Source organism: Eschrichtius robustus, chromosome 21, assembly GCF_028021215.1.
Source record: "Eschrichtius robustus isolate mEscRob2 chromosome 21, mEscRob2.pri, whole genome shotgun sequence".
NCBI classification, from domain to species: Eukaryota; Metazoa; Chordata; class Mammalia; order Artiodactyla; family Eschrichtiidae; genus Eschrichtius; species Eschrichtius robustus.
Window position 1 is genome coordinate 35658480 of NC_090844.1, and position 13122 is coordinate 35671601.

General features: G+C 45.9%; 1 protein-coding gene across 6 annotated transcripts in view; it reads left to right on the forward strand.

Annotated features, from left to right (window-relative positions):
* Nucleotides 1-378: 378 nt before the first annotated feature.
* The window catches only part of INTS10 (integrator complex subunit 10), a 36260-nt gene continuing 23516 nt past the window's right edge, over nucleotides 379-13122 (forward strand). Inside the window, exons 1-9 of one of the 6 annotated variants that reach the window (XM_068531908.1) lie at nucleotides 379-726; nucleotides 1312-1379; nucleotides 2559-2662; nucleotides 4271-4410; nucleotides 6557-6638; nucleotides 7132-7272; nucleotides 7705-7876; nucleotides 8335-8504; nucleotides 9294-9427. In XM_068531908.1, coding sequence (XP_068388009.1) covers nucleotides 598-726; nucleotides 1312-1379; nucleotides 2559-2662; nucleotides 4271-4410; nucleotides 6557-6638; nucleotides 7132-7272; nucleotides 7705-7876; nucleotides 8335-8504; nucleotides 9294-9427 — 1140 coding nt within the window. In that variant the 5' untranslated portion in view covers nucleotides 379-597. The remainder of the gene's footprint in view (nucleotides 727-1311; nucleotides 1380-2558; nucleotides 2663-4270; nucleotides 4411-6556; nucleotides 6639-7131; nucleotides 7273-7704; nucleotides 7877-8334; nucleotides 8505-9293; nucleotides 9428-13122) is intronic. The other 5 variants (XM_068531906.1, XM_068531904.1, XM_068531909.1 and 2 more) reach the window with 5 other exon arrangements.

Sequence of the window (13122 nt, forward strand, 5' to 3'; positions counted from 1 at the left end):
TAAGACTGCAACTGGCTCAATAAATGCTTTTCGGAGAAACCAGGGAATAAAGGCGCAAGGACCATGCGACGTGACCATGCTGAGGACCCAAAGCACCGGTCCAAACGCGGGCGCTACCGCCTGACGGAAACCAGAGCGAGCTTTTCTGTACATCCGAACCGGAGGTCCCGAGGGGCTCTTCCCGCCGCCTCCGCGCCGCCTCTCGGCGCTCCCCCTCCAGCGTCTTCCCCGCCCGGCCCCCGGCCGCCCGGCCAGGACCGGGCTCCGCGCGTGCTCCCTGGCTGCACCGGGGTCGCTCCCGAGCAGGGTGAGAATCCGCTCCTCCGCGTCTTGGAGGCGACCTGGAAGAGCCGGGATGAACGCACTAGGTCTTCAGAGAACGAAACGGCCGGGCACAGGCGCAGAGTGACCAGGAAGAGGCTGCTCGCAAAGCCCGGAAGCCCTGCCGGATCCACCCTGCGGCGGCCGCGCAACCCCGAACCTGCGCAGTAGCGTCCGCGGCGGCGGCGGCGGCAGCAAGATCCGCGGCGGCAGGGTCCGCGGCGCCCCCCAGCCGGAAGGTCCGGCAGCCTCAGGCCGCCCGAGGCCTCCCGCGTCATGTCGGCCCAGGGCGACTGCGAGTTCCTGGTGCAGCGAGCCCGCGAGCTGGTGCAGCAGGACCTGTGGGCCGCCAAGGCTTGGCTGATCACGGCCCGCAGCCTCTACCCCAGCGACTTCAACATCCAGGTGAGGCCGGGTGGGGGCGCAGGTGGGGCGTTCCTCCCCGCTTCCCTGAGCCCCCCGCGAGGCTGGCCCAGGGGACCCCGGGCCCAGCTCCGGGTCGGGGCGACGGGAGCGTTACCCTCTCGGCGGCCGGGACAGCGCCTCGCGCCGCCGGGCAAGGCCGCCCGCCGGCTCGTGGGTCCGGACGGCCGCCGAGCGGGCGCGGGTAGTGGCGGGGGCGGGGGCAGGGTGGGGGTGTTCTAGGTCCCCGCGGGAGGGAGCTGGGGTGCAGTGTAGTGAACACAGGCGCCAGCTCCGGGCTGCGGCTCTGTGAGGGTACCAGTACCGCGCATCTGCGGGCCCCGCGGTAGATAAAGGCATTCGAGTGACGCGAACGCCGTAGACCTGCACCGCGTTGCCGTCGGGGGTAGTCAGAAGCCCCGCTGGCCGCGGGAGACGTGCCTGCGCTAAGCCGGGGCCCCTGGGCCGTGCGGCGCGAGCCCTAAGGCTCCGTCAGCACGTGATGCCCGACCGTGGGACCTCCGGGGCGGTGGGGTGAGCCGGGCCGGCCGGGCGGAGGGCCTGACGCGGCCCCGGCCCGTGTTGCAGTATGAGATGTACACCATCGAGCGGAACGCGGAGCGGACGGCCACCGCCGGGAGGCTGCTCTACGACATGTGAGTGGGGACGCCGCCCGCCCCTCTCGGGAGGTTTCCGTTCTGTCTGTGGCAGAGGGAGTTGGGGGAGGGTCCTCAAGTTTAGGTGCCGTATCCGGCACCTAAAGCTTAACGTGGTCGTGGGTCTAGGCCTTCCGTTAACTGCGGGGAAGTCTTCTTAGGTTTTATTCTTGCTACAGTTCTTCCATTCAATCATTTATTTTACTTTGGGAATAACGTAGTAAGGCTCCTCGCAGAAGTTGCGACGGTACTGAAGTGTAGAGAATAATCAGTGGAAGTCCCTCCCAGCCTCGGCCCGAGTTCAGGGGTGTGTGTGTCTGTGTGCATGTAGGCCCAGGGGGCACCAGCAGGTTCTGGGGAAGGAGCTGCAGCGGTGAGCGCCTACCGCGCACCCACTGTGATGGGGCGCTTTCCATGCCAGCATGTGGGGATCTACTTGCTTCTTTCTCCTGTCTGCATAGCGTTTCAGCCCTCTTTTCTCGGCGGACATTTAGGTAGTTTCCAGTTGTTTGAAATTATATTCAGAGTGTCAGAAAGCAGTTTTGTACTCACATTTGGGTGTTTTTCTGTAGAGTAGATTCTTAGACGTAGGTTTTCCTAGTCGAAGGGTATGCGCATTTTAAATTTCGATGCACTGTCAGATTACTCTCCAAAAAGTACTGTTCAGTTTACATCTCCACTGACCGTGTGTGAGTGCCTCTTTTCCCACACCTTCGCCAGCATTGGATATTATCAGTCTTTCTCTCAGCTGTCAATTTTTGCCGGTGCCACAGGAGAAAACAATATCTTGCTATGTTTTAAAGATTTGTGTTTGTTGTATTACTAATAAGACTGAGTATCTTTTCAAATATTTGGCTGTTTGTATTTTTTCTGTGATTTGCCTTTGCCCATCTTTTTCTTTGGGGAGTTTTCTTTTTTTTTTTCTTGTCGTTTAGGAGTGTTTTGCATATTATGGTCACTTGTCTTTTCACTTATTAAAAAAACTAAAGACTTTTGTGAGTACGCTCATTTTTCTTAGTTTTTATTTTTACATCTTTATTTCGGTTTGTTGTGGTACATCTATATATTCACTTGGAATGTAGTAAAATATGTTTTTCTCTGATGCTAACGTTTTACTTTCTTTTTTGGATACTATTTGGAATCTGACATTTTAATTTAATGCATTCATTTTAAAAATAGGTTTGTGAATTTCCCAGATCAGCCCGTGGTGTGGAGAGAAATCAGCATTATTACATCAGCATTAAGAAACGATTCACAGGATAAACAAACCCAATTTTTAAGAAGTAAGAATGAAGTGATAACTTAATGGTGTATAAATTACTACTTCTGTAAGTCAGAAAGAGAAATACAAATACCGTATGCTAACGCATGTATATGGAATCTAAAAAAATGGTTCTGATGAACCTAGTGGCAGCAGGAATAAAGACACAGGCGTAGAGAACAGACTTGAGGACACAGGGGGAAAGGGGAAGTTGAACAAAGTGAGAGAGTAGCACTGACATATATGCACTACCAAATGTAAATTAGCTAGCTAGTGGGAAGCTGCTGTACAGCACAGGGAGATCAGCTTTGTGACCACCTAGAGGGGTGGGATAGGGAGGGTGGGAGGGAGACACAAGAGGGAGGGGATATGGGGATATATGTGTATGTATAGCTGATTCACTTTGTTGTGCAGCAGAAACTAACACAACATTGTAAAGCAGTTATACTCCAATAAAGATGTAAAAAATAAAATTACCAACATCGATAAATAGCTAAGGTATTAAAGCTATCATTAAGAAATCAGAGATAAGATATAATAATGTGTTTTATGCTACATACTCTAGCAATATACATAATTTATGATAAAATTAGAAGCAAAAATGTAAAAGAAGGTAATTCATCTAATTTTTATAAAATGTCTGTATGAGATGAAAAGTAATTGTATTTTGGAAGTTTTGCCTACTTGGGTAAAAATACTAGCAATTATTTCACCATAGTAAAAGTGACTCACAACTGTGAACCCAATAAGATGCAGTTTTATTGATCTGTTAATTTAAAAAATAATAATTTTCTGAAAAACAGAAATATCTAGAAAGTGATCATTCTTTTTACTGTTATTAGAACATAATGATGATGCTATCTCATATAATACAGTTGTAGATATACCAAAATATTTCCAAGTAGAATTATATTATAATAAAAAACATATAATTCTTTTTTTAAAAAATTACTACTTCTGGAATACCAAGTTCTGTGTAGTAATTTCACAAAAAAGTCACATCTGTGGTATTGGTACCCATATGCATGTTTTGTTCTTGGCAACTGAAGCCTGTACAAATGATGTCACTTGATCCCTTGAGCATATGCTTAGAACCCTTTAAACTTCCTTAAAGGATGTGGATTTATCAGTTGGCCCGGGAAACTGAATATATTTTAACAAGTTCTACAGTAATCAAAAAACATCTGTAGATTAGGCAGATCTCCACAGAACAGGAGAGAAACTTTCAGTAATTTATGACCTTTCTTATTAACCTTCACTCTGTGTTGGTTGCTATAGCCAATCCAGTATTTCAGATTTTGGATAAAAAAAAGTAGATTGTTTAGGTCATTTCAACTCAGGTGAGTGCTTTTTATCTCAGTCAGCAGCAAGCACTGCTGTGACCCTTCCCAGGCATCATTCTTCTCTTCTAGATCCAGTAAGGCCTCCAAAGGTTTTATCGTCATTCAGCAAATATCTTATGCCCCATAGTATCTGACCCCAAAGCCTTCCAGGTTGTAGGTGAACTCCAACAATAGTGGTTCTTCACTTAGTATACACCATTCTGTACGTGATGATGCCTTATTTCCACTTTTGCTTCCGTACTTTCTTTCTGAAAGAAACTTTTAAAAGTGAACTGTGTTATATACAGGTTTATTTGAAACTCTTCCTGGTCGGATCCAGTGTGAAATGTTACTAAAGGTTACGGAACAATGCTTCAACACTTTGGAACGATCAGAAATGTTGCTTCTACTTTTGAGACGATTCCCTGAAACGGTGGTACAGCATGGGGTAAGATTTGATCCTTTCCTTTTTCATAAAAGAGAATAAAATTCATCAGTGGACTCACGAGTATGTTTAAGAGCTACAGTGTATATTATTCTAAAGCAGATTGTTCTAATTCTGAGGAGTACCAGGTAAGATTGAACTCAAATCAAGGAATCTTTGTCAGTAAAGGTAAAAGGATGTCACTGTTACCAAACGCTATGAATATCCAGTAGAAGTTGTGTTACCAGTGTGAGGAAACAGTCACCAAGCCTTGACAGTGCTACTTATCTTCAATTTGTAAAGTACAGTAAAGTTTTAAAAAATAATCTGTTTCATTGTATTGAACAATGTGTTTGAATTTAAAGGAGAACCATAGTTTGTATTCTTAAGGTTTTTCACATGCTTTTGCCACATGGTCACTGTTTTCCCTCTACTCTGCCCTTTCCTCATATCTCTAATTATCACTGAGTGCTACTGGCAGGCACTGGTCGGTGGTCAGTAGGTCCTTCTGTACTCCTTAGATCCGTTGAGGTAGATAGCATCCTACTTTACATATATGTTAGTCACTTCCCGTAGCCAGTAACGGAGAGGTGGGGTTCAAATCATTAACTCTCTTAATTCAAACTCTTTGGCTTATTCTTTCTGGCTCCACTTTTCTGGCTGCTGGCCCCAGTTAACCTTCTCTGTACGTCCGTATATTAGTTTCAAGGACCGCCATAACAAAATACCAGAAGCTGGGTGCCTTAAAACAACAGAAGTTTATTCTCTCACAATTCTGGAAGCTCGAAGCCCAAAAGCAACGTATGGGCAGGGCCGTGCTCCCCGTGAGGGCTCTGGGGAGGACTCCTGCTCACCTCATCCTGGCTTCTGGGGCACCAGCGATCCTTGTCATTCTTTGGCTTGCAGCTTCATCACTCGGTTTCGGCCTCTGTTGTCACGTGGCCTTCTTTGTGGTCTGTGTCCCTGTGTCTTTACATGACCTTCTTATAAAGATACCAGTCATTGGATTTAGGACCCACCCTGATCCAGTATGACTTCTACGAAGACCTTTTTCTTTTTTTTTTTGGCTGCATTGGGTCTTTGTTGCTGCACGTGGGCTTTCTCTAGTTGCGGTGAGCGGGGGCTTCTCTTCATTGCGGTGCGCGGGCTTCTCGTTGCTGCGCGCGGGCTTCCTCTAGTTGCGGCGAGCCAGGGCTACTCTTCGTTGCGGTGCATGGGCTTCTCACTGCGGTGGCTTCTCTTGTCACGGAGCACAGGCTCTAGGCATGTGGGCTTCAGTAGTTGTAGCAAGTGGGCTCAGTAGTTGTGGCTCGCAGGCTCTAGAGCGCAGGCTCAGTAGTTGTGGCGCACGGGCTTAGTTGCTCGGCGGCATGTGGGATCTTCCCAGCCCAGGGCTCAAACCCGTGTCCCCTGAATTGGCAGGCGGATTCTTAACCACTGCACCGCCGGGGAAGTCCCACAAAGACCTTTTTTATAAGATAAAAAATATATGAGGTCGCATTCTGAGGTTCTGAGTGGACGTGAATTTTGGGAGGATGCTGTTCAACCTGGTGTCCTCCCTGATCATTACTCTGACTTTTAACTCTCTATCTCATGTAATTGTTTACATGGTTCCCCTCTCCCCGCACCCCATGCATCCCCAAGTGGTTACAAGGAAGATGATGCAGGTGTTGGTGGATTTGGAGAAGCCAGCTTTCTACTAGGCTAGGGCATCAGTAATGGGAAGGTGGCCTTCTCAAACAGTTGTGTCCGACCTAGTCCAGGCTGTATGACTGACTACTCCCGGCAACTCTTGAAGATGTTAAGTTTTGTCTACATAATGCATCTTGATGTAGAGAGTAAAGTTAGTTTCTACATTTTTTAGAAAGATCTCTACATCTCTATTATCAAACTAGCTCCAGTGCTTCCATTAAGTTTCTTAGACGTTTTAATTGTACTAGTTCAGGGGAGAATAACCAAGACAGAGTGGTCTGTGGTCAGGTGAATGTGGGGTTCCCTTCTGGGTGGTGTTGCTGATGCATTCTTTTGTTTTCTAGTCTGTAAAATGATAGTATTTGTTTCTTGGGTAAGTTTGAATATACAAACTATGTGGTAAATCAAATATGGTGTTTATTCTTGTAATTCTGACATCTGAAACTTAACACAGATGATTAATTGTATTTTGAAACAGGTTGGCCTTGGGGAGGCACTATTGGAGGCTGAAACTATTGAAGAGCAAGAATCTCCTGTTAACTGCTTTAGAAAATTATTTGGTAAGAAAAATTGCATTTTGTATTCATTCCTTATTCTAAGTAGAATATGCTGGGGGTAAGTGTCATTTCAGAAATAAGGTCATTTGTGGAAAGCAAAGGAACTCTTCGTATTATGGGATTTAAATCCGTGTTTATTTTTTCAGTTCAGAAAGCATTTTAAACAACTCCTAAATTTTTATTATGTAATAGTTGATACCTCTGAAAGAATATGTGTAGCCATGTATTTGAGTGTGAAGCATACTAATAAACACCTGGATTTCCACCCAAACATCACACATAATGTGGAATCTGCCTGTGTGTTTCCTTGCTGACTCCATCCACTGGTGTCCCTCTGCACTGCAGTTTTTAAATAAATGTGCCATAAGGGGTTTCTTTTTGCCTGTCTATTTTAGGTACTACATTAAGTGAACTCTAAAATAAATTTTGTTTTTGCCAGAACCCTAGAGTAGACAAACAGCTTAATCGGTTTTTCCTCATTTTCCATCTTCAACAGTGTGTGATGTCCTTCCTCTAATAATTAACAACCATGACGTTCGGTTGCCTGCCAATTTGTTGTATAAGTACTTGAACAAAGCAGCTGAATTTTATATCAATTATGTCACTAGGTCTACTCACATAGAGAGTCAGCATCAAGGTAAGTGGGAATAACCTGCAGTTTATTTTATTGTATTTTTTATTTTGTAAAATTTCAAGCTCAGAAATCCCTCAACATTCTGATTATTCTCTTCTGGATACATACCAGTTGATAGTCTTGCTAAAAGATGGTTCCTAGAAAAAAACACTACAGTTAAGAGATGAGACTTTTCCGGAACCAGTTTTACCCCTCGATTGAAACAGTGAACCTGCTGAACTTTAAGGTTAACTTCATGCATTAACCACAGCACAAAGGTCCCTTCCTGCTCTACCAGGGCCCAGTGGTGGGTCTTTGAATAAAACACCCAACATGCTGAGGGTCTGTGTTCTTGCCTCTCTTGCATGGGGAGTTAGACATGTTTTCTCTATAAAGTTTCCGCATAAATAGTAAGTAGTAATGGTAATTGTAAACTACTTTTTTTTCACATCTCAGGTGCCCAAGAAACGTCTGATTTAATGTCACCGAGCAAACGTAGCTCTCAGAAGTACATAATAGAGGGGCTGACTGAAAAATCATCCCAGATCGTGGACCCTTGGGAGAGGTTGTTTAAGATTTTGAATGTTGTTGGAATGAGATGTGACTGGCAGATGGATAAAGGAAGACGGTACAAAACTGTTCACTTCTAAGATTGCATAACAAATCTTTTGATAGCATACTTTCTGCAAAACAAAATACTTTTTTCTAAAAGCATATAATGTATAGGTACACCTCTGGGCAAATTCTGTAACACTCAGTATTTATGCAAAAGAGTGTGGTTTTTCACTTTATTAAAAGATTCCCAACAGAAGTATGAACTCTTAAGATGATGTTGAGCTTGAAGCACTCCTTGGTGTTTAGAGGAAAGAGAAGCTACTTGGCATGTTTGTGTCATGATCTCTTGGCCTGTTACTGCTCTAATGCAGAAGAGGAATTTGCATCCATATGCAGACAATGAAGAATAATTTTACATGCCTAGAGCCACATTTGGTAGTTGTAATGGTTCTATTGGGGCTTTTCTCTGGTAGACCTTTTGCTGACAAGCCCAGAGTAATTAAATAATTTTTATTGTTCTTCACCTTTCAGAAGCTATGGTGATATTTTGCATAGAATGAAGGATCTCTGCAGATACATGAACAACTTTGATAATGAAGCTCATGCAAAATATAAAAACCAAGTGGTTTATTCCACTATGTTGGTCTTCTTTAAGAATGCATTTCAGTATGTCAACAGCATACAGCCGTCTCTATTCCAAGGTTGGTTTAAGAATTTTAGAGTGTCTCAAAATACTGGCCTCATTGGGGGTGGTGAGGAAGATGAAAATGTTTACCTTAACATTGTTCTTGGATCCAAATAATTGCAGGGTGATGCCAGAGCTTTCATTAGTTGTTGATTTTTATGTAAGTAAGTTTTCATTAAAAACTTCTATATCAAAGGATGTAGTGGTACTGTGAAACTAAATACAGATATTGAATGCCTCTGTTTTAAAAAAGCAGCAGATGTAGCTAAGTACTGAAGTAGATTTCACAATGACTTCTCAATAGACAAAGATTTTTAAAACAATATGTATGCATATAAATTCTAGAGAATGGGAAAAACAGGAAAACTACAGGAAAACAGGGTGAAATCAGCCACAATACTTCCAGTGTAATGCAGCTCTCATTTTTGTGTATTGCCTATAGTGTTTCATATATTTAGATTTGTTTGGAATTTATAACAGTAATGTATGTGCGACTTGGTAGTTTTTCTTTTTTTGGTAATTTTATGCTTCGTGATCATTGTAAAAAATTGATAGATAACGTAAGAACAGATGCAAAGAGGGAACTTTCCCCTGTCCACCACTGAGGAAGAACCTTTATTAACAATTTGGTTTACATCTGTACAGTTTTTCATTTCTGTATATGTATATGTATACTTATTTGTTTACCTAATTGGGATGATACTGAATGTATTTTCACACGATGGTTGAGTAAATTTCCACCTGATATTGAGTAGTGTTTTCCTTGCTGCATTTTTAAGTGTTCGTGTTTTCCCTCTATCCACAGGTCCTAATGCCCCTAGCCAAGTTCCACTGGTCCTTCTGGAGGACATATCAAATGTATACGGTGATGTAGAAATTGATCGCAATAAACACATACATAAAAAGAGGAAACTAGCTGAGGGAAGAGAAAAAACCATGGTAATTCTTTCAGATATAATTGTTAACGGATTATATGTTTATGGTTTGCTAGAAATGAATCTTTGAAAACATGGCTCTGGAGCTAAATTGATAAAGCTTAGGTCTTTTAATTATAAAATATAATTACTATATAAAATCAGTGGTTCTCAACTAGAGGTGATTTTGCCCCCTGGGTTATTTGACAGTGTCCGAGGACATTTTTGATGGTCGTGGCTCAGTGGGGAGGGGTTACTGTTAGTATCTAGTGAACGGAGGCCAGGGATGCTGTTAAACATGCCCCTGTGCACAAGGAGAGCCCCACAGCAAAGCGTTATCCAGCCCCAAAGGCCGCTAGTGCTGAGGAGGAGGAACCCTGGTGTAAGTCGTTCATACCTGTTTGACTTAGTGCCATCGATTAAATTTAAAAGGCAAAACCAGATAAACTACCTTGGACATGTAGAGCAGGGTGCCGAGGGGCACTGGCCACAGAACGGGGAGTTCTTAGGCCATCGGGGTAGGAGGTCATAACCCGAGGGGAGATATTGGAATGGTCCCATGAAGGAGGTTGGCATTTGATGCCAGCCTTGTAGGGTTTTGTTGTTCGGAATTGGGAAGTAGATTTTGTTGAGAGGGGGCAGCTTGCACAAAGATGCAGGAAACCAGAGAGAGTGAACCATCAGTCTTCTGGTCTGGCCTGCTGGCGAGCCAGTGCCCAACGCTGATTTTCGAACTCTTTTTAAGCAGAGGAATCCTTTCTTTCAAGGAACACTTTTGCGGAGGCCCGTCATGTAACGTGACACGGTGGGGATGCTCTCGGTCAGGGCTCAGCAAACTTCGTCCTGTAAAATGCCGGGTGGTGAATGTTTCAGGCTTTGCAGGCCATGCGTCTCCATGGCAGCTACTCAGCTCTGCTGCTAAAGTGCAGAAATAGCCACAGACAGTGGGAGACAGCAGGGTTTGTCCTGCAGGGCATAGCGTGCCAGCCCCTCCTCTGGTGGAAGTGTGAGGGCAGCGGGGAGTCTCACCCACCTTCTGTCCCCTCTTCTCTCCGCCTTTCAGTCTCTTACCTGCTCTTCTTCAGCCCTTGGGTAACATTTAACGAAACCCTGGCTTGATGAGAGGCAGGTCTGAAAATCAGTTTAATCTGATGTCTCCGAGGTTCTGGAGTATAAAGTGGTTTGGAGTGGGAAGACGTGGCCCATTCTGAATGTGCGTGTAAGGGTGTTAACCCTTCTGAAAAACTAGTTTGTTTCCTTCCACAGAAAAATGCTCAACATGCACAATTTTGCTTTGAAGCCCAACCCTGAACCCCAGGCTGAGGTCTCCGTGCTAACCAGGCTTTCCCAGACGCCCTCTGTCTGCTCTTCCGTTCTTTCCTGACATCCCCAGGCGGGGTAACTCTCGTTAGCTCTCCCTTCTGCTTTCTGCGGGTGTGTGGTTTCACAGTAAGACCACAGACACCTCTCCCACCCATGTAGGTGGTAGGTTGTGTGTTCCTGGTCTTAATGAAAAGCAGCGGCCTGTCACTCAGCGTACGTAGCGTATGCACCCTGCGTGTGTCTCCATCCCTCCCGCCTCCTGCCCGTCCAGGCACCGCGGCCTCTGCCCTGGGTCACCCGCGTCCTCCTCCTCGCTCCCTGCTCGCTCTCTTGCTCCCCACAATCTCTCCTCTACCCAGCAGCCTTAGTGACCTTTTCACAGTGTGAGTCAGACATGGCTTCTGCCTCCGACGGCTTCCCATCACTCTTAAGAGTAAAATCCAGACTCTTTCCTTTGGCTTCGGAGCATGCACTGAGCCGCCCTCGGTGCTGCAGACACGCTGGCTGCCGCTGCTCCTGCCCGGGCCCCGGCGCAGCCCATAGCCACGCTCTGGGGCGGAGTGCCTTTCTGTGCCTGGCTGGGTCCCGTCGGTCAGTGCTCAGCCCAGAGCCGAGCGCTCTCCCGGAGGCTGCCTCCAAATGGCCATCAGTTTTCTCTTTTTATTACTGTATCCAAATTCTGCATAGCCCTTATTGCTGTTTATTTTTAATTCTTTCTTGGTTGGTTGGTTTGCTGTCCGTGTCCCTTCACCAGAGTACAAGCTCCATGGGGCCAGTGACAGTGTCTGGGCATCCATTCGAACGGTGCCTGCGCCCCAGCAGGCCTTCGGTGAGCTCTGGTGCGCGAGGGGATTCACACACGCCCTCCTGGGTGTGGGTCCGGGTGGTGGTACAGCTGTTTAGCCTCTGGCCCATCCGTTCTTCCCTTCCATCCTTCACTCATTGTGTGCCGTCTAGCAGGCTCTGCTCTCATGCTCTGCTCTCATGCTCTGGCCCTCCAGGCAGTCTGGGGTCTCCGTCCCACTGCCTTCCCCACCCAGTGCAGGTCCAGCCAGGTCTGTTTGTTCCATTGTGGCAGGGGACATACCTGGTGGCCCATGAGCTCAGCTCACAGACCTGTCTTGTTTTACTCATAGTGTTTTGCTTTGTTTTGTTTTTACTAACCTAGCACCTAAAACTTGGAGGCTTTCTCTCACTGTCCAGATGTGTGACGTCCCTTTAATAATTGGTGTCTCTGATAATGCTGGCCCCTTGTGGAGGCCCAGCCCTGCAGTGGGGTGGACATTCTCCCCGCAGCCTAAGTGCCTGCTCACGTAACCGGCCAGGCAGCGGGAGCCGGGGGCAGGGTGCTCCCCCCACGTACACTCGCGTGCCTTCCCTGAGGTCAGGACCCCTGCTTCAGAGCATATCCCCGCAGAGCCTCGGAGTGCATTGCTGTGTTTCGAAATCATTTTCTCTAAACTTTACAGACTGTTTGGAACTCCACGCTATCCCCACCACATCTGAGGCCCTTCCGGAAACTCCTGATCTCATTGTGAGGCAGGAATGTGTTCCATGAGTTGCCACGGCGATGAACGCACCATTCCTATTACTGTATCTCACTAGATGGCCCATGTGTGGCCCACATGTGGCCCCGATGAGCTAGGGTGCCTGACAGATGGGTTTTGGTTTTGAAAGGAATTGGGGTGTGTGTCATTACTAGGGGGATAAGAATATGAAGCTAACTAGGGTGGGACGGGGAGGGTCCCCAGCTGTCAAGGAATGGGGAGAAAGTGGGTAGTGGGAGGGAGGTGCCAATTTTTTCTGAATTTAGCTTGAGGATTGGAGTTTTTTTTGTTTGTTTTAACTATAGTTGTTTTACAATGTTGTGTTAGTTTCAGGTGTACAACTTCAGATTCTTTTCCATTCTGTGTTATTACAAGATATTGAATATAGTTCCCTGTGCTGTGCAGTAGGTCCTTGTTGGTTATCTATTTAATATATAGTAGTTTTTTGTTGTTGTTGTTAGTTTCTGCTTTATAACAAAGTGAATCAGTTATACATATACAATATGTTCCCATATCTCTTCCCTCTTGCATCTCCCTCACTCCCACCCTCCCTATCCCACCCCTCTAGGTGGTCACAAAGCACCGAGCTGATCTCCCTGTGCTATGCGGCTGCTTCCCACTAGCTATCTATTTTACATTTGGTAGTGTATATATGTCCATGACACTCTCTCACCCTGTCACATCTCACCCCTCCCCCTCCCCATATCCTCAAGTCCATTCTTTAGTAGATCTGTGTCTTTATTCCCATCTTGCCACTAGGTTCTTCATGACCCTTTTTTTTTTTCCCTTAGATTCCATATATATGTGTTAGCATACTGTATTTGTTTTTCTCTTTCTGACTTACTTCACT